The sequence below is a fragment of the Ranitomeya variabilis genome, chromosome 2 (assembly GCF_051348905.1).
Source record: "Ranitomeya variabilis isolate aRanVar5 chromosome 2, aRanVar5.hap1, whole genome shotgun sequence".
In the NCBI taxonomy this organism is placed as follows: Eukaryota; Metazoa; Chordata; class Amphibia; order Anura; family Dendrobatidae; genus Ranitomeya; species Ranitomeya variabilis.
The window spans coordinates 238,489,393-238,515,200 of record NC_135233.1 but is presented as its reverse complement, the minus strand read 5'-3'; the positions used below and the strand labels follow the sequence as shown (position 1 = coordinate 238,515,200).

Genomic DNA, 25,808 nt, shown 5'->3' with positions numbered 1-25,808 from the left:
GTCATATACCGGAAAAATACCCCACAAGACCCGCCGTATACCGGAAACACCCTACAAGACCCACCGTATACTGGGAACACCCCAGAAAACCCGCCGTATACCGGGAACACACCACAAGAACCGCCATATACCATGAACACCCCACAAGACCCGCCGTATATCGGGAACACCCCACAAGACCCGCAATATACCGGAAACACCCCACAACACCCGCCATATACCGGGAACACCCCACAAGACCCGCCATATACCGTGAACACCCCACAAGACCCGCTGTATAACGGGAACACCCCAAAAGACCTGCCGTATATCGGGAACACCCCACAAGACCCGCTGTATACCGGGAGCACCCCAAAAGACCCGCAATGTACCGGAAACACCCCACAACACCTGCCATATACTGTGAACACCCCACAAGACCCGCCGTATAATGGAAACACCCCACAAGATTAGTCATCTACCGGGAACACCCCACAAGACCCGCCATATACCGGGAACACCTCAAAAGACCCGCCGTATATTGGGAACACTGCACAAGACCCGCAATATACCGGAAACATCCCACAACACCTGCCATATACCGGGAACACCCCACAAGACCCGCCATATACCATGAACACCCCACAAGACCCGCCGTATAACGGAAACACCCCACAAGATCGGTCATCTACCGGAAACACCCCACAAGACCCGTCATATACCGGAAACACCCCACAAGATCGGTCATATATCGGAAAAACACCCTACAAGACCCGCAGTATGCCGGAAACACCCCACAAGACCCGCTGTATACCGGGAACACCCCAGAAAACCCGCCATATACCGGGAACACCCCACAAGACCCGCTGTATACCGGGAACACCCCACATGACCCGCCGTATACCGGGAACACCGCACAAGACCCGGGGTATATTGGAAAAACCCTGCAAGACCCACCGTATACTGGAAACACCCCACAAGACCCGCCGTGTACCGAAAACACCCCACGAGACCCGCCGTATATGGGAACACCCCACAAGACCCGCTGTATGCCGGAAACACCCCACAAGACCTGCCATATGCTGGAAACACCCCACAAGTCATGCCGTATACCGGAAACACCCCACAAGATAGGTCATATACCAGAAATATCCCACCAGACCCGACATATACCGGAAACACCCCACAAGATTTGTCATATACCGGAAAAACACCCCACAAGACCCACCGTATACCGGGAACACCCCCAAAAAAAACCCGTATACTGGGAACACCCCAAAAGACCCACCGTATATCGGGAACACCGCACAAGACCCACAGTATACAGGAAACACCCCCCACACCCGTCATATACTGGGAACACCCCACAAGACCCACCATATACCATGAACACCCCACAAGACCCGCCATATACCGGAAACACCCCACAAGATCGGTCATATACCGGAAAAACACCCCACAAGATCCACCGTATACCGGAAACACCCCACAAGACCCGCTGTATACTGGGAACACCCCAAAAGACCCGCCGTATATCGGTAACACCGCACAAGACCCGCAATATACCGGAAACAACCCACAAGACCTTCTATGTACCGTGAACACCCCACAAGACCCGCCGTATAATGGAAACACCCCACAAGATCGGTCATATACCAGAAACACCCCACAAGATCGGTCATATACCGGAAAAACACCCCACAAGACCCGCCGTATGCCCGAAACACCCCACAGGACCCACCATATACCGGGAACACCCCAGCAAACCCGCCGTGTATCGGGAACACCCCACAAGACCTGCTATATACCGTGAACACCCCAAAAGACCCGACGTATATCAGGAACACCGCACAAGACCCGCCGTACATCGGGAACACCCAAGACCCACCGTTTACCGGGAACACCCCTCAAGACTCGCCGTATATCGGAAACACCCCATAAGACCCGCCATGTACCGGGAACACCCCACTAGACCCACTGTATATCAGGAACACCCCATAAGCCCGGAGCTGCACTGAACCGCCATCTAGCCATCACAATGTGGTCCTGATCACAGTCGCTCTTCCTTTTGTCTGTTTTGCCTGGCATCCATTACCTTTGCTTGCGTGTGGTCATAGTCCTGATATGTGGACGCTCGCTATAATGGAACACGCAGGGTCCGCTCATAGTCCTGATATGTGGGTACTCGCTATGAGACGGAGCACGCAGGGTCCGCCCATAGTCCTGATATGTGGACACTTGCTATAACGGAACCCGCAGGGTCCGCTCATAGTCCTGATATGTGGACACTCGCTATAACAGCACGCAGGGTCCGCTCATAGTCCTGATATGTGGACACTTGCTATAACGAAACCCACAGGGTCCGCTCATAGTCCTGATATGTGGACACTCGCTATAACGGAACACGCAGGGTCCGCTCATAGTCCTGATATGTGGATACTCGCTGTGACGGAGCACGCAGGGTCCGCTCATAGTCCTGATATGTGGACGCTTGCTATAATGGAACACGCAGGGTCCGCTCATAGTCCTGATATGAGCCGTATAATGGAAACACCCCACAAGATTAGTCATCTACCGGGAACACCCCACAAGACCCGCCATATACCGGGAACACCTCAAAAGACCCGCCGTATATAGGGAACACTGCACAAGACCCGCAATATACCGGAAACATCCCACAACACCTGCCATATACCGGGAACACCCCACAAGACCCGCCATATACCATGAACACCCCACAAGACCCGCCGTATAACGGAAACACCCCACAAGATCAGTCATATACCGGAAAAACACCTTACAAGACCCGCAGTATGCCGGAAACACCCCACAAGACCCACCGTATACCGGGAACACCCCAGAAAACCCGCCGTATACCGGGAACACCCCACAAGACCCGCTGTATACCGGGAACACCCCACATGACCCGCCGTATACCGGGAACACCGCACAAGACCCGGGGTATATCGGAAAAACCCTGCAAGACCCGCCGTGTACCGAAAACACCCCACGAGACCCGCCGTATACCGCGAACACCCCATAAGACCCGCTGTATGCCGGAAACACCCCACAAGACCTGCCATATGCTGGAAACACCCCACAAGTCCTGCCGTATACCGGAAACACCCCAAAAGATAGGTCACATACCAGAAACATCCCACCGGACCCGACATATACCGGAAACACCCCACAAGATTTGTCATATACCGGAAAAACACCCCACAAGACCCGCTGTATACCGGAAACACCCCACAAGACCCACCGTATACCGGAAACACCCCAGAAAACCCGCCGTATACTGGGAACACCCCACAAGACCCGCTGTATACCGGGAACACCCCAAAAGACCCACCGTATATCGGGAACACCGCACAAGACCCACAGTATACAGGAAACACCCCCCACACCCGTCATATACTGGGAACACCCCACAAGACCCGCCATATACCATGAACACCCCACAAGACCCGCCATATACCGGAAACACCCCACAAGATCGGTCATATACCGGAAAAACACCCCACAAGATCCGCCGTATACCGGAAACACCCCACAAGACCCGCTGTATACTGGGAACACCCCAGAAAAACCCGCCGTATACCGAGAACACCCCACAAGTCCCGCTGTATACCGGGAACACCCCAAAAGACCCGCCGTATATCGGTAACACCGCACAAGACCCCCAATATACCGGAAACAACCCACAAGACCTGCTATGTACCGTGAACACCCCACAAGACCCGCCGTATAATGTAAACACCCCACAAGATCGGTCATATACCAGAAACACCCCACAAGATCGGTCATATACCGGAAAAACACCCCACAAGACCCGCCGTATGCCCGAAACACCCCACAAGACCCACCATATACCGGGAACACCCCAGCAAACCCGCCGTGTATCGGGAACACCCCACAAGACCTGCTGTATACCGTGAACACCGGAAAAGACCCACCGTACATCGGGAACACCCAAGACCCACCGTTTACCGGGAACACCCCTCAAGACTCGCCGTATATCGGAAACACCCCATAAGACCCGCCGTATACCGGAAACACCCCACAAGACCCGCCATGTACCGGAAACACGCCACAAGACCCGCCGTATACCGGAAACACCCCACTAGACCCACTGTATATCAGGAACACCCCACAAGCCCGGAGCTGCACTGAACCGCCATCTAGCCATCACAATGTGGTCCTGATCACAGTCGCTCTTCCTTTTGTCTGTTTTACCTGGCATCCATTACCTTTGCTTGCGTGTGGTCATAGTCCTGATATGTGGACGCTCGCTATAATGGAACATGCAGGGTCCGCTCATAGTCCTGATATGTGGATACTCGCTATGACGGAGCACGCAGGGTCCGCTCATAGTCCTGATATGTGGACACTTGCTATAACGGAACCCGCAGGGTCCGCTCATAGTCCTGATATGTGGACACTCGCTATAACGGAACACGCAGGGTCCGCTCATAGTCCTGATATGTGGACACTCGCTATAACGGAGCACGCAGGGTCCGCTCATAGTCCTGATATGTGGACACTTGCTATAACGGAACCCGCAGGGTCCGCTCATAGTCCTGATATGTGGATACTCGCTATAACGGAACACGCAGGGTCCGCTCATAGTCCTGATATGTGGATACTCGCTGTGACGGAGCACGCAGGGTCCGCTCATAGTCCTGATATGTGGACGCTTGCTATAATGGAACACGTAGGGTCCGCTCATAGTCTTGATATGTGGACGCTCGCTATAACGGAGCACGCAGGGTCCGCTCATAGTCCTGATATGTGGATGCTCGCTATAACGGAGCACGCAGGGTCCGCTCATAGTCCTGATATGTGGACGCTCGCTATAACGGAGCACGCAGGGTCCGCTCATAGTCCTGATATGTGGATGCTCACTATAACGGAGCACGCAGGGTCCGCTCATAGTCCTGATATGTGGATGCTTGCTATAACGGAACCCGCAGGGTCCGCTCATAGTCCTGATATGTGGACGCTTGCTATAACGGAAACCGCAGGGTCCACTCATAGTCCTGATATGTGGACGCTCGCTATAACGGAACACGCAGAGTCTGCTCATAGTCTTGATATGTGGACGCTTCCTATAACGGAACACGCAGGGTCCGCTCATACTCCTGATATGTGGACGCTCGCTATAACGGAACATGCAGGGTCCGCTCATAGTCCTGATATGTGGACGCTCGCTATAAGGGAATATGCAGGGTCCGCTCATAGTCCTGATATGTGGACGCTCGCTATAACGGAACACACAGAGTCCGCTCATTGTCCTGAAATGTGGACTCTCGCTATAACGGAACACGTAGAGTCCGCTCATAGTCCTGATATGTGGACGCTCGCTATAAGGGAATATGCAGGGTCTGCTCATAGTCCTGATATGTGGACGCTCGCTATAACGGAACACGCAGAGTCCGCTCATTGTCCTGATATGTGGATGCTCGCTATAACGGAACACGCAGAGTCCGCTCATAGTCCTGATATGTGGACGCTCGCTATAAGGGAATATGCAGGGTCCGCTCATAGTCCTGATATGTGGACGCTCGCTATAACGGAACACGCAGAGTCCGCTCATTGTCCTGATATGTGGACTCTCGCTATAACGGAGCACGCAGGGTCCGCTCATAGTCCTGATATGTGGATGCTTTCTATAACGGAACCCGCAGGGTCCGCTCATAGTCCTGATATGTGGACGCTCACTATACCGGAACATGCAGGGTCCGCTCTTTGTCCTGATATGTGGACGCTCGCTATAATGGAACACGCAGAGTCCGCTCATAGTCCTGATATGTGGACGCTCGCTATAAGGGAATATGCAGGGTCCGCTCATAGTCCTGATATGTGGACACTCGCTATAACGGAGCACGCAGGGTCCGCTCATAGTCCTGATATGTGGACACTTGCTATAACGGAACCCGCAGGGTCCGCTCATAGTCCTGATATGTGGACGCTCGCTATAATGGAGCATGCAGGGTCCGCTCATAGTCCTGATATGTGGACGCTCGCTATAACGGAGCACGCAGGGTCCGCTCATAGTCCTGATATGTGGATGCTTGCTATAACGGAAACCGCAGGGTCCACTCATAGTCCTGATATGTGGACGCTCGCTATAACGGAACATGCAGGGTCCGCTCTTTGTCCTGATATGTGGACGCTCGCTATAATGGAACACGCAGAGTCCGCTCATAGTCCTGATATGTGGACGCTCGCTATAACGGAACACGCAGAGTCCGCTCATAGTCTTGATATGTGGACGCTTGCTATAACGGAACACGCAGAGTCCGCTCATGGTCTTGATATGTGGATGCTCGCTATAACGGAACACGCAGACTCCGCTCATAGTCCTGATATGTGGACGCTCGCTATAACGGAACACGCAGAGTCCGCTCATAGTCTTGATATGTGGACGCTTGCTATAACGGAACACGCAGAGTCCGCTCATAGTCCTGATATGTGGATGCTCGCTATAACGGAACACGCAGAGTCCGCTCATAGTCCTGATATGTGGATGCTCACTATAACGGAGCACGCAGGGTCCGCTCATAGTCCTGATATGTGGATGCTTGCTATAACGGAACCCGCAGGGTCCGCTCATAGTCCTGATATGTGGACGCTTGCTATAACGGAAACCGCAGGGTCCGCTCATAGTCCTGATATGTGGACGCTCGCTATAACGGAACATGCAGGGTCCGCTCTTTGTCCTTATATGTGGACGCTCGCTTTAATGGAACACGCCGAGAACGCTCATAGTCCTGATATGTGGACGCTCGCTATAACGGAACACGCAGAGTCCGCTCATAGTCTTGATATGTGGACGCTTGCTATAACGGAACACGCAGAGTCCGCTCATAGTCCTGATATGTGGATGCTCGCTATAACGGAACACGCAGAGTCTGCTCATAGTCTTGATATGTGGAAGCTTGCTATAACGGAACACGCAGGGTCCGCTCATACTCCTGATATGTGGACGCTCGCTATAACGGAACATGCAGGGTCCGCTCATAGTCCTGATATGTGGACGCTCGCTATAAGGGAATATGCAGGGTCCGCTCATAGTCCTGATATGTGGACGCTCGCTATAACGGAACACGCAGAGTCCGCTCATTGTCCTAAAATGTGGACTCTCGCTATAACAGAACACGCAGAGTCCGCTCATAGTCCTGATATGTGGACGCTCGCTATAAGGGAACATGCAGGGTCCGTTCATAGTCCTGATATGTGGATGCTCGCTATAACGGAACATGCAGGGTCCGCTCATAGTCCTGATATGTGGACGCTCCCTATAACGGAACACGCAGAGTCTGCTCATAGTCCTGATATGTGGATGCTCGCTATAACGGAACATGCAGAGTCCGCTCATAGTCCCGATATGTGGACGCTCGCTATAACGGAACACGCAGAGTCCGCTCATAGTCCTGATATGTGGACGCTCGCTATAAGGGAATATGCAGGGTCCGCTCATAGTCCTGATATGTGGACACTCGCTATAACGGAGCACGCAGGGTCCGCTCATAGTCCTGATATGTGGACACTTGCTATAACGGAACCCGCAGGGTCCGCTCATAGTCCTGATATGTGGACACTCGCTATAACGGAACACGCAGGGTCCGCTCATAGTCCTGATATCTGGATACTCGCTGTGACGGAGCACGCAGGGTCCGCTCATAGTCCTGATATGTGGACACTTGCTATAATGGAACACGTAGGGTCCGCTCATAGTCCTGATATGTGGACGCTCGCTATAACGGAGCACGCAGGGTCCGCTCATAGTCCTGATATGTGGATGCTCGCTATAACGGAGCACGCAGGGTCCGCTCATAGTCCTGATATGTGGACGCTCGCTATAACGGAGCATGCAGGGTCCGCTCATAGTCCTGATATGTGGATGCTCACTATAACGGAGCACGCAGGGTCCGCTCATAGTCCTGATATGTGGATGCTTGCTATACCGGAACCCGCAGGGTCCGCTCATAGTCCTGATATGTGGACGCTCGCTATAACGAAACATGCAGGGTCCGCTCTTTGTCCTGATATGTGGACGCTCGCTATAATGGAACACGCAGAGTCCGCTCATAGTCCTGATATGTGGATGCTCGCTATAACGGAACACGCAGAGTCCGCTCATAGTCCTGATATGTGGACGCTCGCTATAACGGAACACGCAGAGTCTGCTCATAGTCTTGATATGTGGACGCTTGCTATAACGGAACACGCAGAGTCCGCTCATAGTCCTGATATGTGGATGCTCGCTATAACGGAACACGCAGAGTCCGCTCATAGTCCTGATATGTGGACGCTCGCTATAAGGGAATATGCAGGGTCCGCTCATAGTCCTGATATGTGGACGCTCGCTATAAGGGAATATGCAGGGTCCGCTCATACTCCTGATATGTGGACGCTCGCTATAACGGAACATGCAGGGTCCGCTCATAGTCCTGATATGTGGACGCTCGCTATAAGGGAATATGCAGGGTCCGCTCATAGTCCTGATATGTGGACGCTCGCTATAACGGAACACGCAGAGCCGGCTCATTGTCCTGATATGTGGACTCTCGCTATAACGGAACACGCAGAGTCCACTCATAGTCCTGATATGTGGACGCTCGCTATAAGGGAATATGCAGGGTCTGCTCATAGTCCTGATATGTGGACGCTCGCTATAACGGAACACGCAGAGTCCGCTCATTGTCCTGATATGTGGATGCTCGCTATAACGGAACACGCAGAGTCCACTCATAGTCCTGATATGTGGACGCTCGCTATAACGGAACACGCAGAGTCCGCTCATTGTCCTGATATGTGGACTCTCGCTATAACGGAGCACGCAGGGTCCGCTCATAGTCCTGATATGTGGACGCTCCCTATAACGGAACACGCAGAGTCCGCTCATAGTCCTGATATGTGGACGCTCGCTATAAGGGAATATGCAGGGTCCGTTCATAGTCCTGATATGTGGACACTTGCTATAACGGAACCCGCAGGGTCCGCTCATAGTCCTGATATGTGGACACTCGCTATAACGGAACACGCAGGGTCCGCTCATAGTCCTGATATGTGGATACTCGCTGTGACGGAGCACGCAGGGTCCGCTCATAGTCCTGATATGTGGACGCTTGCTATAATGGAACACGTAGGGTCCGCTCATAGTCCTGATATGTGGATGCTCGCTATAACGGAGCACGCAGGGTCCGCTCATAGTCCTGATATGTGGATGCTCGCTATAACGGAGCACGCAGGGTCCGCTCATAGTTTTGATATGTGGACGCTCGCTATAACGGAGCATGCAGGGTCCGCTCATAGTCCTGATATGTGGATGCTCGCTATAACGGAGCACGCAGGGTTCGCTCATAGTCCTGATATGTGGACGCTTGCTATAACGGAACCCGCAGGGTCCGCTCATAGTCCTGATATGTGGACGCTCACTATACCGGAACATGCAGGGTCCGCTCTTTGTCCTGATATGTGGACGCTCGCTATAACGGAACACGCAGAGTCCGCTCATAGTCCTGATATGTGGACGCTCGCTATAACGGAACACGCAGAGTCCGCTCATAGTCTTCATATGTGGACGCTTGCTATAACGGAACATGCAGAGTCCGCTCATAGTCCTGATATGTGGATGCTCGCTATAACGGAACACGCAGAGTCCGCTCATAGTCCTGATATGTGGACGCTCGCTATAACGGAACACGCAGAGTCTGCTCATAGTCTTGATATGTGGACGCTTGCTATAACGGAACACGCAGAGTCTGCTCATAGTCCTGATATGTGGATGCTCGCTATAACGGAACACGCAGAGTCCGCTCATAGTCCTGATATGTGGATGCTCGCTATAAGGGAATATGCAGGGTCCGCTCATAGGCCTGATATGTGGACGCTCGCTATAAGGGAATATGCAGGGTCCGCTCATACTCCTGATATGTGGACGCTCGCTATAACGGAACATGCAGGGTCCGCTCATAGTCCTGATATGTGGACGCTCGCTATAAGGGAATATGCAGGGTCCGCTCATAGTCCTGATATGTGGACGCTCGCTATAACGGAACACGCAGAGTCCGCTCATTGTCCTGATATGTGGACTCTCGCTTTAACGGAACACGCAGAGTCCGCTCATAGTCCTGATATGTGGACGCTCCCTATAACGGAACACGCAGAGTCCGCTCATAGTCCTGATATGTGGATGCTCGCTATAACGGAACATGCAGAGTCCTCTCATAGTCCCGATATGTGGACGCTCGCTATAACGGAACACGCAGAGTCCGCTCATAGGCCTGATATGTGGACGCTCGCTATAAGGGAATATGCAGGGTCCGCTCATACTCCTGATATGTGGACGCTCGCTATAACGGAACATGCAGGGTCCGCTCATAGTCCTGATATGTGGACGCTCGCTATAAGGGAATATGCAGGGTCCGCTCATAGTCCTGATATGTGGACGCTCGCTATAACGGAACACGCAGAGTCCGCTCATGGTCCTGATATGTGGACTCTCGCTTTAACGGAACACGCAGAGTCCGCTCATAGTCCTGATATGTGGACGCTCCCTATAACGGAACACGCAGAGTCCGCTCATAGTCCTGATATGTGGACGCTCGCTATAAGGGAATATGCAGGGTCCGTTCATAGTCCTGATATGTGGATGCTCGCTATGACGACGGAACATGCAGGGTCCGCTCATAGTCCTGATATGTGGACGCTCCCTATAACGGAACACGCAGAGTCTGCTCATAGTCCTGATATGTGGATGCTCGCTATAACGGAACATGCAGAGTCCTCTCATAGTCCCGATATGTGGACGCTCGCTATAACGGAACACGCAGAGTCCGCTCATAGTCCTGTTATGTGGACGCTCGCTATAAGGGAATATGCAGGGTCCGCTCATAGTCCTGATATGTGGACACTCGCTATAACGGAGCACGCAGGGTCCGCTCATAGTCCTGATATGTGGACACTTGCTATAACGGAACCCGCAGGGTCCGCTCATAGTCCTGATATGTGGACACTCGCTATAACGTAACACGCAGGGTCCGCTCATAGTCCTGATATCTGGATACTCGCTGTGACGGAGCACGCAGGGTCCGCTCATAGTCCTGATATGTGGACACTCGCTATAACGGAGCACGCAGGGTCCGCTCATAGTCCTGATATGTGGATGCTCGCTATAACGGAGCACGCAGGGTCCGCTCATAGTCCTGATATGTGGACGCTCGCTATAACGGAGCATGCAGGGTCCGCTCATAGTCCTGATATGTGGATGCTCGCTATAACGGAGCACGCAGTGTCCGCTCATAGTCCTGATATGTGGATGCTTGCTATAACGGAACCCGCAGGGTCCGCTCATAGTCCTGATATGTGGACGCTTGCTATAACGGAAACCGCAGGGTCCGCTCATAGTCCTGATATGTGGACGCTCGCTATAACGGAACATGCAGGGTCCGCTCTTTGTCCTGATATGTGGACGCTCGCTATAATGGAACACGCAGAGTCCGCTCATAGTCTTGATATGTAGACGCTTGCTATAACGGAACACGCAGAGTCCACTCATAGTCCTGATATGTGGATGCTCGCTATAACGGAACACGCAGAGTCCGCTCATAGTCCTGATATGTGGACGCTCCCTATAACGGAACACGCAGAGTCTGCTCATAGTCCTGATATGTGGATGCTCGCTATAACGGAACATGCAGAGTCCGCTCATAGTCCCGATATGTGGACGCTCGCTATAACGGAACACACAGAGTCCGCTCATAGTCCTGATATGTGGACGCTCGCTATAAGGGAATATGCAGGGTCCTCTCATAGTCCTGATATGTGGACACTCGCTATAACGGAGCACGCAGGGTCCGCTCATAGTCCTGATATGTGGACACTTGCTATAACGGAACCCGCAGGGTCCGCTCATAGTCCTGATATGTGGACACTCGCTATAACGGAACACGCAGGGTCCGCTCATAGTCCTGATATCTGGATACTCGCTGTGACGGAGCACGCAGGGTCCGCTCATAGTCCTGATATGTGGACGCTTGCTATAATGGAACACGTAGGGTCCGCTCATAGTCCTGATATGTGGACGCTCGCTATAACGGAGCACGCAGGGTCCGCTCATAGTCCTGATATGTGGATGCTCGCTATAACGGAGCACGCAGGGTCCGCTCATAGTCCTGATATGTGGACGCTCGCTATAACGGAACACGCAGAGTCTGCTCATAGTCTTGATATGTGGACGCTTGCTATAACGGAACACGCAGAGTCTGCTCATAGTCCTGATATGTGGATGCTCGCTATAACGGAACACGCAGAGTACGCTCATAGTCCTGATATGTGGACGCTCGCTATAAGGGAATATGCAGGGTCCGCTCATAGTCCTGATATGTGGACGCTCGCTATAAGGGAATATGCAGGGTCCGCTCATACTCCTGATATGTGGACGCTCGCTATTACGGAACATGCAGGGTCCGCTCATAGTCCTGATATGTGGACACTCGCTATAAGGGAATATGCAGGGTCCGCTCATAGTCCTGATATGTAGACGCTCGCTATAACGGAACACGCAGAGTCCGCTCATTGTCCTGATATGTGGACTCTCGCTATAACGGAACACGCAGAGTCCGCTCATAGTCCTGATATGTGGACGCTCGCTATAAGGGAATATGCAGGGTCTGCTCATAGTCCTGATATGTGGACGCTCGCTATAACGGAACACGCAGAGTCCGCTCATTGTCCTGATATGTGGATGCTCGCTATAACGGAACACGCAGAGTCCGCTCATAGTCCTGATATGTGGACGCTCGCTATAAGGGAATATGCAGGGTCCGCTCATAGTCCTGATATGTGGACGCTCGCTATAACGGAACACGCAGAGTCCGCTCATTGTCCTGATATGTGGACTCTCGCTATAACGGAGCACGCAGGGTCCGCTCATAGTCCTGATATGTGGATGCTTGCTATAACGGAACCCGCAGGGTCCGCTCATAGTCCTGATATGTGGACGCTTGCTATAACGGAACCCGCAGGGTCCGCTCATAGTCCTGATATGTGGACGCTCACTATAACGGAACATGCAGGGTCCGCTCTTTGTCCTGATATGTGGACGCTCGCTATAACGGAACACGCAGAGTCCGCTCATAGTCCTGATATGTGGACGCTCGCTATAACGGAACACGCAGAGTCCGCTCATAGTCTTGATATGTGGACGCTTGCTATAACGGAACACACAGAGTCCGCTCATAGTCCTGATATGTGGATGCTCGCTATAACGGAACACGCAGAGTCCGCTCATAGTCCTGATATGTGGACGCTCGCTATAACGGAACACGCAGAGTCCGCTCATAGTCCTGATATGTGGACGCTCGCTATAAGGGAATATGCAGGGTCCGCTCATAGTCCTGATATGTGGACGCTCGCTATAAGGGAATATGCAGGGTCCGCTCATACTCCTGATATGTGGACGCTCGCTATAACGGAACATGCAGGGTCCGCTCATAGTCCTGATATGTGGACGCTCGCTATAAGGGAATATGCAGGGTCCGCTCATAGTCCTGATATGTGGACGCTCACTATAACGGAACACGCAGAGTCCGCTCATTGTGCTGATATGTGGACTCTCGCTATAACGGAGCACGCAGGGTCCGCTCATAGTCCTGATATGTGGACGCTCGCTATAACGGAACACGCAGAGTCCGCTCATTGTCCTGATATGTGGACTCTCGCTATATCGGAACACGCAGAGTCCGCTCATAGTCCTGATATGTGGACGCTCCCTATAACGGAACACGCAGAGTCCGCTCATAGTCCTGATATGTGGACGGTCGCTATAAGGGAATATGCAGGGTCCGTTCATAGTCCTGATATGTGGACGCTCGCTATAACGGAACACGCAGAGTCCGCTCATTGTCCTGATATGTGGACTCTCGCTATATCGGAACAAGCAGAGTCCGCTCATAGTCCTGATATGTGGACGCTCCCTATAACGGAACACGCAGAGTCCGCTCATAGTCCTGATATGTGGACGCTCGCTATAAGGGAATATGCAGGGTCCGTTCATAGTCCTGATATGTGGACGCTCCCTATAACGGAACACGCAGAGTCTGCTCATAGTCCTGATATGTGGATGCTCGCTATAACGGAACATGCAGGGTCCGCTCATAGTCCTGATATGTGGACGCTCCCTATAACGGAACACGCAGAGTCCGCTCATAATCCTGATATGTGGACGCTCCCTATAACGGAACACGCAGAGTCTGCTCATAGTCCTGATATGTGGATGCTCGCTATAACGGAACATGCAGAGTCCGCTCATAGTCCTCATATGTGGACGCTCCCTATAACGGAACACGCAGAGTCCGCTCATAATCCTGATATGTGGACGCTCCCTATAACGGAACACACAGAGTCTGCTCATAGTCCTGATATGTGGATGCTCGCTATAACGGAACATGCAGAGTCCGCTCATAATCCCGATATGTGGACGCTCGCTATAACGGAACATGCAGGGTCCGCTCATAGTCCTGATATGTGGACGCTCCCTATAACGGAACACGCAGAGTCCGCTCATAATCCTGATATGTGGACGCTCCCTATAACGGAACACGCAGAGTCTGCTCATAGTCCTGATATGTGGACGCTCGCTATATCGGAACACGCAGAGTCCGCTCATAGTCCTGATATGTGGACGCTCCCTATAACGGAACACGCAGAGTCCGCTCATAGTCCTGATATGTGGACGCTCGCTATAAGGGAATATGCAGGGTCCGTTCATAGTCCTGATATGTGGACGCTCCCTATAACGGAACACGCAGAGTCCGCTCATAGTCCTGATATGTGGATGCTCGCTATAACGGAACATGCAGAGTCCGCTCATAGTCCTGATATGTGGACGCTCCCTATAACGGAACACGCAGAGTCCGCTCATAGTCCTGATATGTGGACGCTCGCTATAACGGAACATGCAGAGTCCGCTCATAGTCCCGATATGTGGACGCTCGCTATAACGGAACACGCAGAGTCCGCTCATAGTCCTGATATGTGGACGCTCGCTATAAGGGAATATGCAGGGTCCACTCATAGTCCTGATATGTGGATGCTTGCTATAACGGAACACGCAGGGTCCGCTCATAGTCCCGATATGTGGACACTTGCTATAACGGAACACGCAGAGTGTGCTCATAGTCCTGATATGTGGACGCTCGCTATAGTATAAGGGAATATGCAGGGTCCGCTCATAGTCCCGATATGTGGACGCTTGCTATAACGGAACACGCAGGGTCCGCTCATAGTCCTGATATGTGGACTCTCGCTATAACGGAACACGCAGGGTCCCCTGTGTCCGTGCACTTACACTTCCCTCTTCCCTCAGATATGGAGACATGGTCCCAGACACCATAGCTGGGAAAATCTTTGGTTCCATTTGCTCGCTCAGCGGAGTGCTGGTGATCGCTCTGCCTGTCCCTGTCATCGTCTCGAATTTCAGCCGTATATATCACCAGAACCAGAGAGCAGACAAGCGGCGGGCGCAGCAGGTGAGGCCGCACCTGAGGTTTGCTTCACTTTTCTCAAACTGTACTTTCTACAATTGTAGTACCACTTCTCACCACTGTGTCTTGCTATAGTATTTATAGACAGTAATGCAACAGCGCCCCCCTTAACCAAATATTTATCTGAAATGAAAAGTCAATGTTGTCAATCATCGTCTCATTTTTATTTCTTTTGCTTTTTGCAGAAAATCCGTTTGGCCAGGATTAGACTGGCAAAGAGTAACACGACCAACGCATTCCTGCGCTACAAGGAGAGCGGCGGCCTGGAGGTGAGGGCAGCACGTGGGAATAGGTAGGATGGAGGTAAACGTAAAAACCTAGAAAGGAAACCAGAGTTTAGATTTTTTTCAGTTCTCTGCGCTAGACCTGCATCTGAAATACCTGGACAAGTCCTAATGACCTGTTGGTGCTGCAAATAAAACCCTGCTTTTTTAACCCCTCAATGCTCCATGACATCAGATTCCGGCATTATTGTCTAACAGCAGCAATCGGAGCTAGGTCACTCCGATTGCTGCTGTTATCCACTTGCCATGTTGGTACTTCTGTGAATCCCTGCTGCGGAGTTGGGATTCATAGGAGGCCGTGATTTGTCTTATATACTGTTGTATTGCAGCGTATAAAACAAGTCATCACGCAATCACGGGTTCACATCCTTAGGGAGGACTAAAAAATAAAATAAAACATATTAACACATTAAAAAAAAAGAAAATACAAAAAATGCAATAAAAAGCGATCAAAACGCTGTACATACCCCAAAACGGTATCAATAAAAACAACAAACGCTCAGCCAACAAAATATAAGCCCTCATATAGGTACATCGAATGAAAAAGGAAAACTCTGGGTCTCAAAAAATGGCGACACAAACCAATTTTTTATTTATTTATTTTTTTTTACAAGGTTCCACATTTTTTGTTCACTACTTAAATAATAAGACGCCATACAAGGTTGGTATCTCCATACTCGCACGGGCCTGGAGAAGTTTACTGTCCGGTTGTTTTTTCAACTCAATAAACACCATAAAAAAAAACAATAATAATAAATAATAATAATTCGGAATTGCATTTTACAGAATTTGTCATTTTTTCTTACTTATCACTACATTATACGGTAATGTCAATGCCGCCATTCAAAACTACAACTCATCCTCAAAAAAACAAGACCCCATACGGCTACAAAAAAGTTCTGTCTCCTGGAGGGGGGTGAGAAAAACTGTCTGGAATATACTTCCTGACAATCAGCAGAATTATAAATGCAGCTCTGGATGTGACTAGAGAAAGATCTGGTATAAGCCAAGGCACATAACGTTTAATCTGCATTTTTTTTTTACTGAAACATAATGTGCGAGAAAGAAGCTGTGAAGTCCTGCACTGCAGGGAAATCAATAGCGAAGGATTCGGCAGTGGGGACGGAATAAGGACAAGACGTTATATTGGCAGCTGGCATAGGAAGGAGGAAGGTGAAGCGATGTAGACGAGCTCTTAGGGAGAAATCGGAGCCTCCTCAGAGGTCAGAGAATGACAGAGAGAGGAGAAGAGGAAGATGAGGGATGACGTGAGGCAGGAATACAATGAAGAATAACATGTACTAGCTGTCTCCGATCTGCGGCATGCTGGGAGTTGTAGTTCTGCAGCCACCAAACTGGAGACCACTGCTGTAGATCAATGTTCTCCAGTCTGTGGCAAAACTACAACTCCTGGCATGGGGTGAGATCACTGCTGTACATGCAGCTGCTAAAAAGTTCCAAAAGTTTCCTTAGAACTTTTTTTTTTTACTTAAATGAATGTTTTTGGGGCTAAATATAATTTTTACATTAGGGTAACATTAAACATTTTGCATCATTTTTCTTTTACAGACCTTTTGTTTTCAGGCACATTCAACTTTGATGTGATCTGTGGGAATAAATCATTAAGAGAAGCTTAGAAAATGTCAGAAAGGAGTCCTGAACTCCCCGTCAGACCGAGCTCACTGACGGACTCTCAGACAGCTCATTCTACAGCCAGCAATAGGCCGAGCGACACACGGAGGCTGGAGAAGGCAAAGGGTGAAATCTCTATAATGAGATCCAACTGCAAAAATGATTCTTGGCCCCAAATACATGCATTTAAGTAAAAAAAAAAAAAAAATGTCGCCAAAGATGGACAAATCCTTTAACCCCTTCTCCCCTCAGCCAATTTTCGTTTTTGCTCTTTTCTTCTTCTTCTTAGAGCCATAACTTTATTTTTCCCTCCCCACAGCTGTATGAGGCAAATTTTTGGGCAGTGTTGAATGACATTGTTCATTTTACCACATGATGTACTGAAAACCGGGAAGGATATTCCAAATGTGGTGAAATTGGGAATTAAATGCAATTCTGCCATGGTTTTTTGTTTTTTTCTGAAAAACATTGTACTAAAAGTTACTCTGATTCTCCAGGTCAGAATAATTATGGCGATAACAATCTTGCAAAGATTTTTTATTTTTTTAAAGTAAAGAACTTTATTAAGAGATTTGTAAATAAATAAATAAATAAAAATAAATAAAAATATATATATATATATATATAATTTTTTTTAATTGTGTCGCCCTGCAATTGTGTCACAGTGTGCCAAAATGACCCAGTGAGTGTAAGCAGCATCATGTTCCATGTAAAGAGAGTCTGTCATCAGGTTTTGCTATGTAATCTGAGAGCAGCATTATGTAGGGGCAGAGAGCCTGATTCCAGCAATGTAACACTTACTGGACTGCTTGGTGCAGGTTTGATGAAATCCCTGTTTTCTCTTGTAAATGTAGCAGTGCTTTGAATGCTGAGCTGTGTATAACCCCGCCCACACCCCTGATTGGCAGCTTTGTGTGCAGGTTTCCAATCCGTGATGGAGGCGGGGTTAAATAGATTAGCCTGACTGGTTTGCACATGACACCTAGTCCGGCAGTGATAATCTCCTGCTGATAAAAAACTGATTGTTTTGAAATTAGAGCACACAGCCTTATAAGTGACACATCTCTGGAATCAGGGTCTCTTTTCCTACATTATGCTGCCTGCAGATTAAATAGCAAAACCCTGCTGACAGGTTACCTTTAAATGATTCTGTCAGAGATTGACAGTGGCATTTAACAGCCGTGGCTGGAGCTCATCTCATCTGTTATTCACAGACGCCAGCAATTTGGCATATCCAGAATCTGTCGTGTGTGGAGAGAGCCTGGCTCCTGAGCCTCCTCCACACACGATCACCCCCACAATCACGTATAGGACCGGAGGGGATTCTGATCTCAGCGTGGTTTGCTTCTCTGCAGGAAGACACTGAAATGCACGCCCTCTGTGTGAAGAACCGCTCAGCCTTCGAGCTCCAGCATCACCATCTGCTGCACTGTCTGGAGAAGACCACGGTAAGAATCTATAGACGGACCTGTGTATATAGTGTACACAGCGCACTCCTCAGCTCCCCCTAGTGGAGAGTACAGGTAGACAAAAAGTTATCCATTAATTCTGGTTATAACAAGTTATCATGGTAAGGATGGGTCGTAACTAGTATATCGGTGGGGGCATGATCGCTAACACCCCTCCCCCATCAGTCGTTGTACTAGTGATCGGTGGGGGTCTGACTTACTCCGATCTTGTAGATTTGTGATAACTTGTCAAAACCGGAAAACTCCTTTAAAAAGAGCATCTCAGTAGTTTTCTCCTTGCTCAGCCTCCACCTTTTGCTTCTGCTTTAGTCTTATATATAACATAAGAAGTTTAACCACTGCAAGCGCTGGCTATAATTTACCTTGCAGGAGTCATGGAGGAGGAGCCACTGGCAGAAGAGATTATGCTGCGCCTAATCTTGTGCTGTGGATGGAATAAATCCTGCGTATGTACCGTTGTGTTATGGTGCATGAACCAGGAAACATGGTGTACAGGTGTCCTCTACTCGCTTCCAAGGCGTGTAAGCAGCAGGCTGGCAACACTGGTACTATACACCCAGCTGCACTGGGACTAGAAGACAGTGGCGCATGCACAGGATTTACATTGGGCTCCTGAAGATGCCTGTTGTACTCCCGGATCTTAACCAACTCAAACTGACGCTGGAAAGGCGCTACCGTGACTCTTCTGCCAGCTGGCTCCACCTCCATGACTCCTACAAGGTAATTTACATACAGTATGTAGAGGAACACTTTGACTTGCAATAACCTGACATGCCTGAGTTATTTGGAGGGGTCCACATGTTTGGGGCCATCTAGTGTAGGTGTCACAATCCGTTGTCGGCACGGTGTCGGCTTGTATCGCTGTCTCCTTCTCTTCTTCCTTCTTGTTCCCAGTGCCATGAGTTCACGGATGAGCACACCTACAGTGAAGCGCTGATGACCGAGTCTATAGGGTACCGGACCAGCCGCAGCACCTCCGTCTCCTCCCAGCAGGGTCTAACGACGTCTTGCTGTCCGCGACGAGCCAAGCGCCGTGCCATACGACTTGCTAACTCCACCGTCTCCGTCAGTCGTGGCAGCATGCAAGAGCTGGATACCCTGCATGTACAGAAGGGTCTCAGCCAGAGGTGAGCAAAAGCCGCGCTGGCAATACTGACAGTCTGTTTCCCACCTTTGTCAGTATGAATGGAGCCTGATAATCTACTGGCTTCTCCTATTAACAGTGCTAACCACTGAGCCACCGTGCTGCCCGCACCTATGTTGTGCAATGTGGCAGTGCAGATGTGCACATTTGTTCACAGACCAATCCCGCGTGTGAATAAAATCACAGTGCACTAGTTTCTTCCATGTGTCAGATGAGACTCATCCTAGAACATGGATGTGCAAAGAAAATGAGATTTCATAGGGATCAACCACATAGTATCCAATCTTTACAGACACATTGGAAACTGTGAATAGTCAATAGCTGGTGCTGGCGAAAATGTACGAATGCCATACAGATGACCAACGAGAAAAAGATCGTCTGGGTTTTCTGAATTAAACACAGGTGATTTTTTTTTTGTGTGAATCCAGGCAAAAGAAGAGTGCCCCCCAAAAATCAGTGCCAGAAAAAAGTGCCCCCCATGAATAGTGGCAAACAGAGTGTCTCCATGAACAGTGCTAGCCAGAATCCTTCACATAACCATTGTTAGCCAGAGACTGGCCCCCACCTGGTGCACAGTGGTGTCGTTAGCATAGAATCCCCCCTCAAATTAGTATATACTGTACACAATAGATTACATCCGATACATAGTGTATAAGAAGGTAGAATAGATCTTTTATCAAGTATGGCATGGTATACTGTATGTATACCCAAAAGAAGAATAAAGGAATAATAATGCACCTGTGAGAAGCAAATAATTAAGTGGCTAAAGATACTTTGAATCTGAGAAAACCTTAAAAAAAATAGCACTTATCCCAATGGGAAAAATAGTAGTTTTTATTAGTTGATAAATAAAGGTTTAAAAGTGAAAGAAATGCATGATGGGCCCCTGACAAAGGCTCACGCCGAAACGCGCGTCGGGGCTGATGCCATTCCAGTAGGAAGACTCACACATTGGTAAAATTCATACTATTTTTTACTGAGGAATTTTTTCAAGTTCCTTGTCAAGTCCCTATAACACCATTATTCTTAGTGATGTGGATCTCCCCCTAAGGCTCCTTTCACACGTCCGTGTCTCCGGTAGGTGTGATGACAGTTTTCATACGTACCGGAGACCGTGTGTCCGTGGGCAAAACACGCAGACATGTCCGTTTTTTGCTGTCAGCATGGACGACAAGATGTTCCGTACATGTGCACACGGAGAACACACATTGATGTCCTCCGTGTGTCACGCATCGGCACCGGGGAACAAGCGCTACAGTAAGCGCTGTTCCCCGGCGGCAGGTGCTGAAGCCGGCTGTCATCATTCTCGCTTGCTCTGCCGACGAGCAGATAAGAATGATGAGCATTATATTTAAGTCCGAACGACAGCAGGTGGGGGCTTTTGGGACTGTTACCCCCATCATCCGACACCTGCTGCCGCTAATAACAGTGACAGTAGATGCAGATGATCTGGGTATTCCACAGCCGCCGGCTGCGATCGTTCAGAAATAAATGAATGAGAAACTCAACGTGGGTTCACCCCTATTTTATTGAACCAACCAGACAAAACTCACAGCTGGGGACTGCAATCCTCAGCTGTCCGCTTCTGCAAGGTTGTTTATCAGGACTAGAGGGGTCCCCCGCTGTTTTTTTTTAAATTATTTAATTAAATAATTTAAAAAAAAAAAACGGCTTTGGGTCCCACCATTTTTGACAACCAGCCTTGCTAAAGCTCACAGCTGGGGGCTGCTATTCTCAGGCTGCTAAGGGGCCATTGATATAGGCCCCCCTCAACCTAAAAACAGCAGCCCGCAGCTGCCCAGAAAAGGTGCATCTATTAGATGAGCCTTTTTTGGCGCTTTGCCCGGCTCTTCCCACTTGCCCTGTAACTGTGGCAAGTGGGGTAGTATTTATGGGGTTGATGTTACCTTTCAGGTGACATCAAGCCCACAGCTTAGTAATGGAGAGGTGTCTATAAGACACCTATCCATTGCTAATCCTATAGTTATATGGTAAATAAAGACACAGCCAGAATAAAGTCCTTTATTTGAAAAAATTACACAGACTTCTTTAATGTTCTAAATTAAACCATACTTACTGCAACACCTAATTCCCCGACGCCCTCGATCTCCTGTAATGAAAGTAAAATAATAAACCAACAATATACCATACCTGTCCATCGTTGTGTCCCATGCTGTAATCCATGTCTGTGGGCTAAATAGTTATCGACCAGTGAAGGCTAAAGGGCCAACAAATGCTAAGCATCTCTGGGAACTCCCTCAAGATTGTTGGAAGACCATTCCCGGTGACTACCTCTTGAAGCTCATCAAGAGAATGCCAAGAGTGTGCAAAGCAGTCATCAAAGCAAAAGGTGGCTACTTTGAAGAACCTAGAATATAAGACATAATTTCAGTTGTTTGACACTTTTTTGTTAAGTATATAATTCCACATGTGTTAATTCATAGTTTTGATGCCTTCAGTGTGAATTTACAATTTTCATAGTCATGAAAATACAGAAAAATCTTTAAATGAGGTGTGTCCAAACTTTCAGTCTATACTGTATATATACACACATATATATATATATATATATATATATATATATATATATATATATATATATATATATATATATATATATACACACACACACACACACACACACACACACACACACACACACACACACACACACACACACACACACACCCCGGTACACACACCAAAACTTTTTCTCCACTCATGGTTAGTGGTTAGGTGAAGCCATTTATTGTCAAATTTCCCTTTTAAATCATAATGACAACCCAAAACTACCAAATGACCCTGATCAAAAGTTCACATACCCCATTTCATCATTTCATAATACTGTGTATTGCCCCCTCTAACATCAATGACAGCTTGAAGTCTTATGTGGTAGTTGTGGATGAGCTTCTTTATTTTCTCAGATGGTAAAGCTGCCCACTCCTCTTGTCAAAAACCCTCCAGTTCCTGTATATTCCTGGGCTTTTTAGCATGAGCTGCGCGCTTGAGATCTCCCCAGAGTGGCTCAATAATATTGAGGTCAGGAGACTGAGATGGCCACTCCAGAACCTTCACTTTGCTCTGCTGTAGCCAATGACTGGTCGACTTGGCCTTGTGTTTTGGATCGTTGTCATGTTGGAACATCCAAGTACGTCCCATGTGCAGCTTTTGGGCTAATGAGTGCAAACTTGCCTCAAGTATTTAATGATAATGTGCTGCATTCATCTTTCCTTCAACTTTGACCAAGTTTCCTGTGTCTTTTTAGCTCACACATCTAAACATCAGCGATCCACCTCCGTGCTTTACAGCAGGAATGGTGTTCCTTTCATCATAGGCCAAAAAGTTCAATTTTGGTCTCATCACTCCAAATTACCTTGTTCCAGAAGTTTTGAGGCTTGTCTCTGTGCTGTTGTGCATATTGTAGGTGAGATACTTTGTGGCATTTCCGCAGTAATGGCTTTCTTCTGGCCCATTTTTCTTCATGTGCCTCCTTATTGTGCATCTTGAAACAGGCACACTGCTAGTTTTCAGAGAGTCCTGTATTTCATCTGGTGTTATTTGTGGGTTTTTCTTTGCATCCCAAACAATTTCCCTGGCAGTTGTGGACGACATTTTTGTTGCTCTACCTGACCGTGGTTTTGTTTTTACAGAGCCCCTGATTTTCCATTTGTTAATCACAGTTTGAACGCTGCTGACTGGCATTATCAATTCCTTGGATATCTTTTTGTATCCCTTTCCTGTTTTATACAGTTCAACTACTTTTTCCCGTAGATTCGTTGACAATTCTTTTACTTTCCCCATGACTCACAATCCAGAAATGTCAGTGGTTGGATGAAAGATGCCAGAGTCTGTCTGGATACCAGAAACTCACTCAGCTTTTATGCACACACACTGATTACAAGCAAACAGGTCACAGGTGAGGATGTTACCTTTAGTAGTCATTCAAACCCATTTGCCTCAACTTCTGTGCATATTATCATGCCAAAATCACCAGGGTATGTAAACTTTTGATCAGGGTCATTTGGATGTTTTGGGTTGTCAATATGATTTAAAAAGAGAAAACACAGTAGTTTGACAATAAATGGCTTCACCCAACCACTAACCATGAGTGGAGAAAAAGTTTTGGTGCTATCATTCATATTCTCTGAAAAAAAGGCCAAGAAAGCAACAATTCTGCCGGGGTATATAAACTTTTGAGCAAAACTGTATATATGTATGTATGTGTATATATATATATTTTTTTTCTCCATGCATTGGAATTGGAGGTGTATATACCATACGCTGTGAGTTCCTTAATAACCGGCCTAGTAATGGAAGCAGCTGTGGCTTCGTCCATCACTTGTCACTTAATTGCGTAATTGTCCTGAGGATTGAAGGCATTGGAGTTGTGTTACCCTGACAAACTGGTGGCAGCGGTGGCATCTGCGTGACTCCCCATTCTGCATCCCTTAACAGACCTTTGGTAGCAGTGGGTTCTGCGTGACTCCCCCTGCTGCATCCCTTGACGAACAGGTAGCAGTGGTGGGATCTGCGTGATCTCTCCGGTGTTCTCCCTGACAAACTGGTGGCAGCGGTGGGATCACAGAGCATTAGGTTACATATGTGCACACGATCAGTAATGGCAAAGTGTTTGTTCAGGATTTGATGCAGGTGAACTCTGCACTAAATCTGCATCTGAGGTCACTGGCAGGACACATGCATTTTTTTACATGCGTTTTTGATGAGTATTTTCATTGCATGCATTTTTTGTTGTCACTTGAAATAAAGGTTATAGAAAGTTGGCTTTTGGGAAGGCAAAAAAAGTGATTTCCTGTTTGCAGATATATTGGGGTATGTTCCCACGGTCAGTAAACACTGCGGGTTGGACGATGTGTACATCCGCGGCGTCCAACCTGCAGCATCCAGCTGTTACAGCATAGTGGATGGGATTTCAAGAAATCCCATGCCCACTATGCGTGTACCGATGCCCGTGGCTCACCCGCAAAGACGGACATGCGGCACATGTTTCCAGACCGCAGCATGCCAATTTATGTAGCGGAGACACTCCACTGCATAAATTACCTATAGACTTTCATTAGATGTGGTAAAACCGCATTATCTTCCTAATCACATGTGTAATAAGTGCAGGAACGCAGCTTACTACGCATGTGTACTAATTTAAATAATGGTGAATCTTGTGATATAGCCAGAGGTACATGACACAGAAAGAGGAGGGAAGCACAGAGAGAGGTCCCCCTCCTTTTTTAGTAAAGAAATATAAAAAAAAATAGCATGGGGTCCCCCTATATTTGTTAACTAGCCAGAGTAAAGCAGACTACTGAGACTGGTATTTCAGGCTGGTAAGGATCTAATATCCATGAACCTTACCAGCCTGTTAATACCAGGCTGCAGCAGTCTGCTTACCTTGGATGGATAGCAAAAATAGTGGGATCCCCTCCAAAAAAATAGCATGGGTTCCCCTATTTTTGTTACCCAGCCAAGGAAAAACCAGACAGCTGTGGCCTAGTATTCTCAGGCTGGCGAGGCCCATGGCACATCCAAAGATTCGCCAATTGTGGCACTTTATCTGGCTCTTCCCACTTGCCCTGTAGCGGTGGCAAGTGGGGTTCATATTTGTGGGATTGATGTCACCTTTATATTGTCAGGTGACATCAAGCCCACAGCTTAGTAATGGAGAAGCGTCTATAAGAAACCTATCCATTACTAATTCTATAGTTACATGGTGAATAAAAACACAGCCAGAATA

General features: G+C 48.6%; 1 protein-coding gene across 5 annotated transcripts in view; it reads left to right on the top strand.

Annotated features, from left to right (window-relative positions):
- Positions 1 to 25,808, top strand: part of KCND1 (potassium voltage-gated channel subfamily D member 1) — an 89,757-nt gene that overhangs the window by 47,343 nt on the left and 16,606 nt on the right. For all 5 annotated transcript variants that reach the window (XR_013221199.1, XM_077284204.1, XM_077284205.1 and 2 more), the window contains 4 exons: positions 15,356 to 15,518; positions 15,719 to 15,802; positions 18,805 to 18,897; positions 19,813 to 20,045. Coding sequence is in view for 4 of the 5 variants with exons in the window: in XM_077284204.1 (XP_077140319.1) it covers positions 15,356 to 15,518; positions 15,719 to 15,802; positions 18,805 to 18,897; positions 19,813 to 20,045 (573 nt within the window). In the remaining variant the exon portion in view is untranslated. The remainder of the gene's footprint in view (positions 1 to 15,355; positions 15,519 to 15,718; positions 15,803 to 18,804; positions 18,898 to 19,812; positions 20,046 to 25,808) is intronic.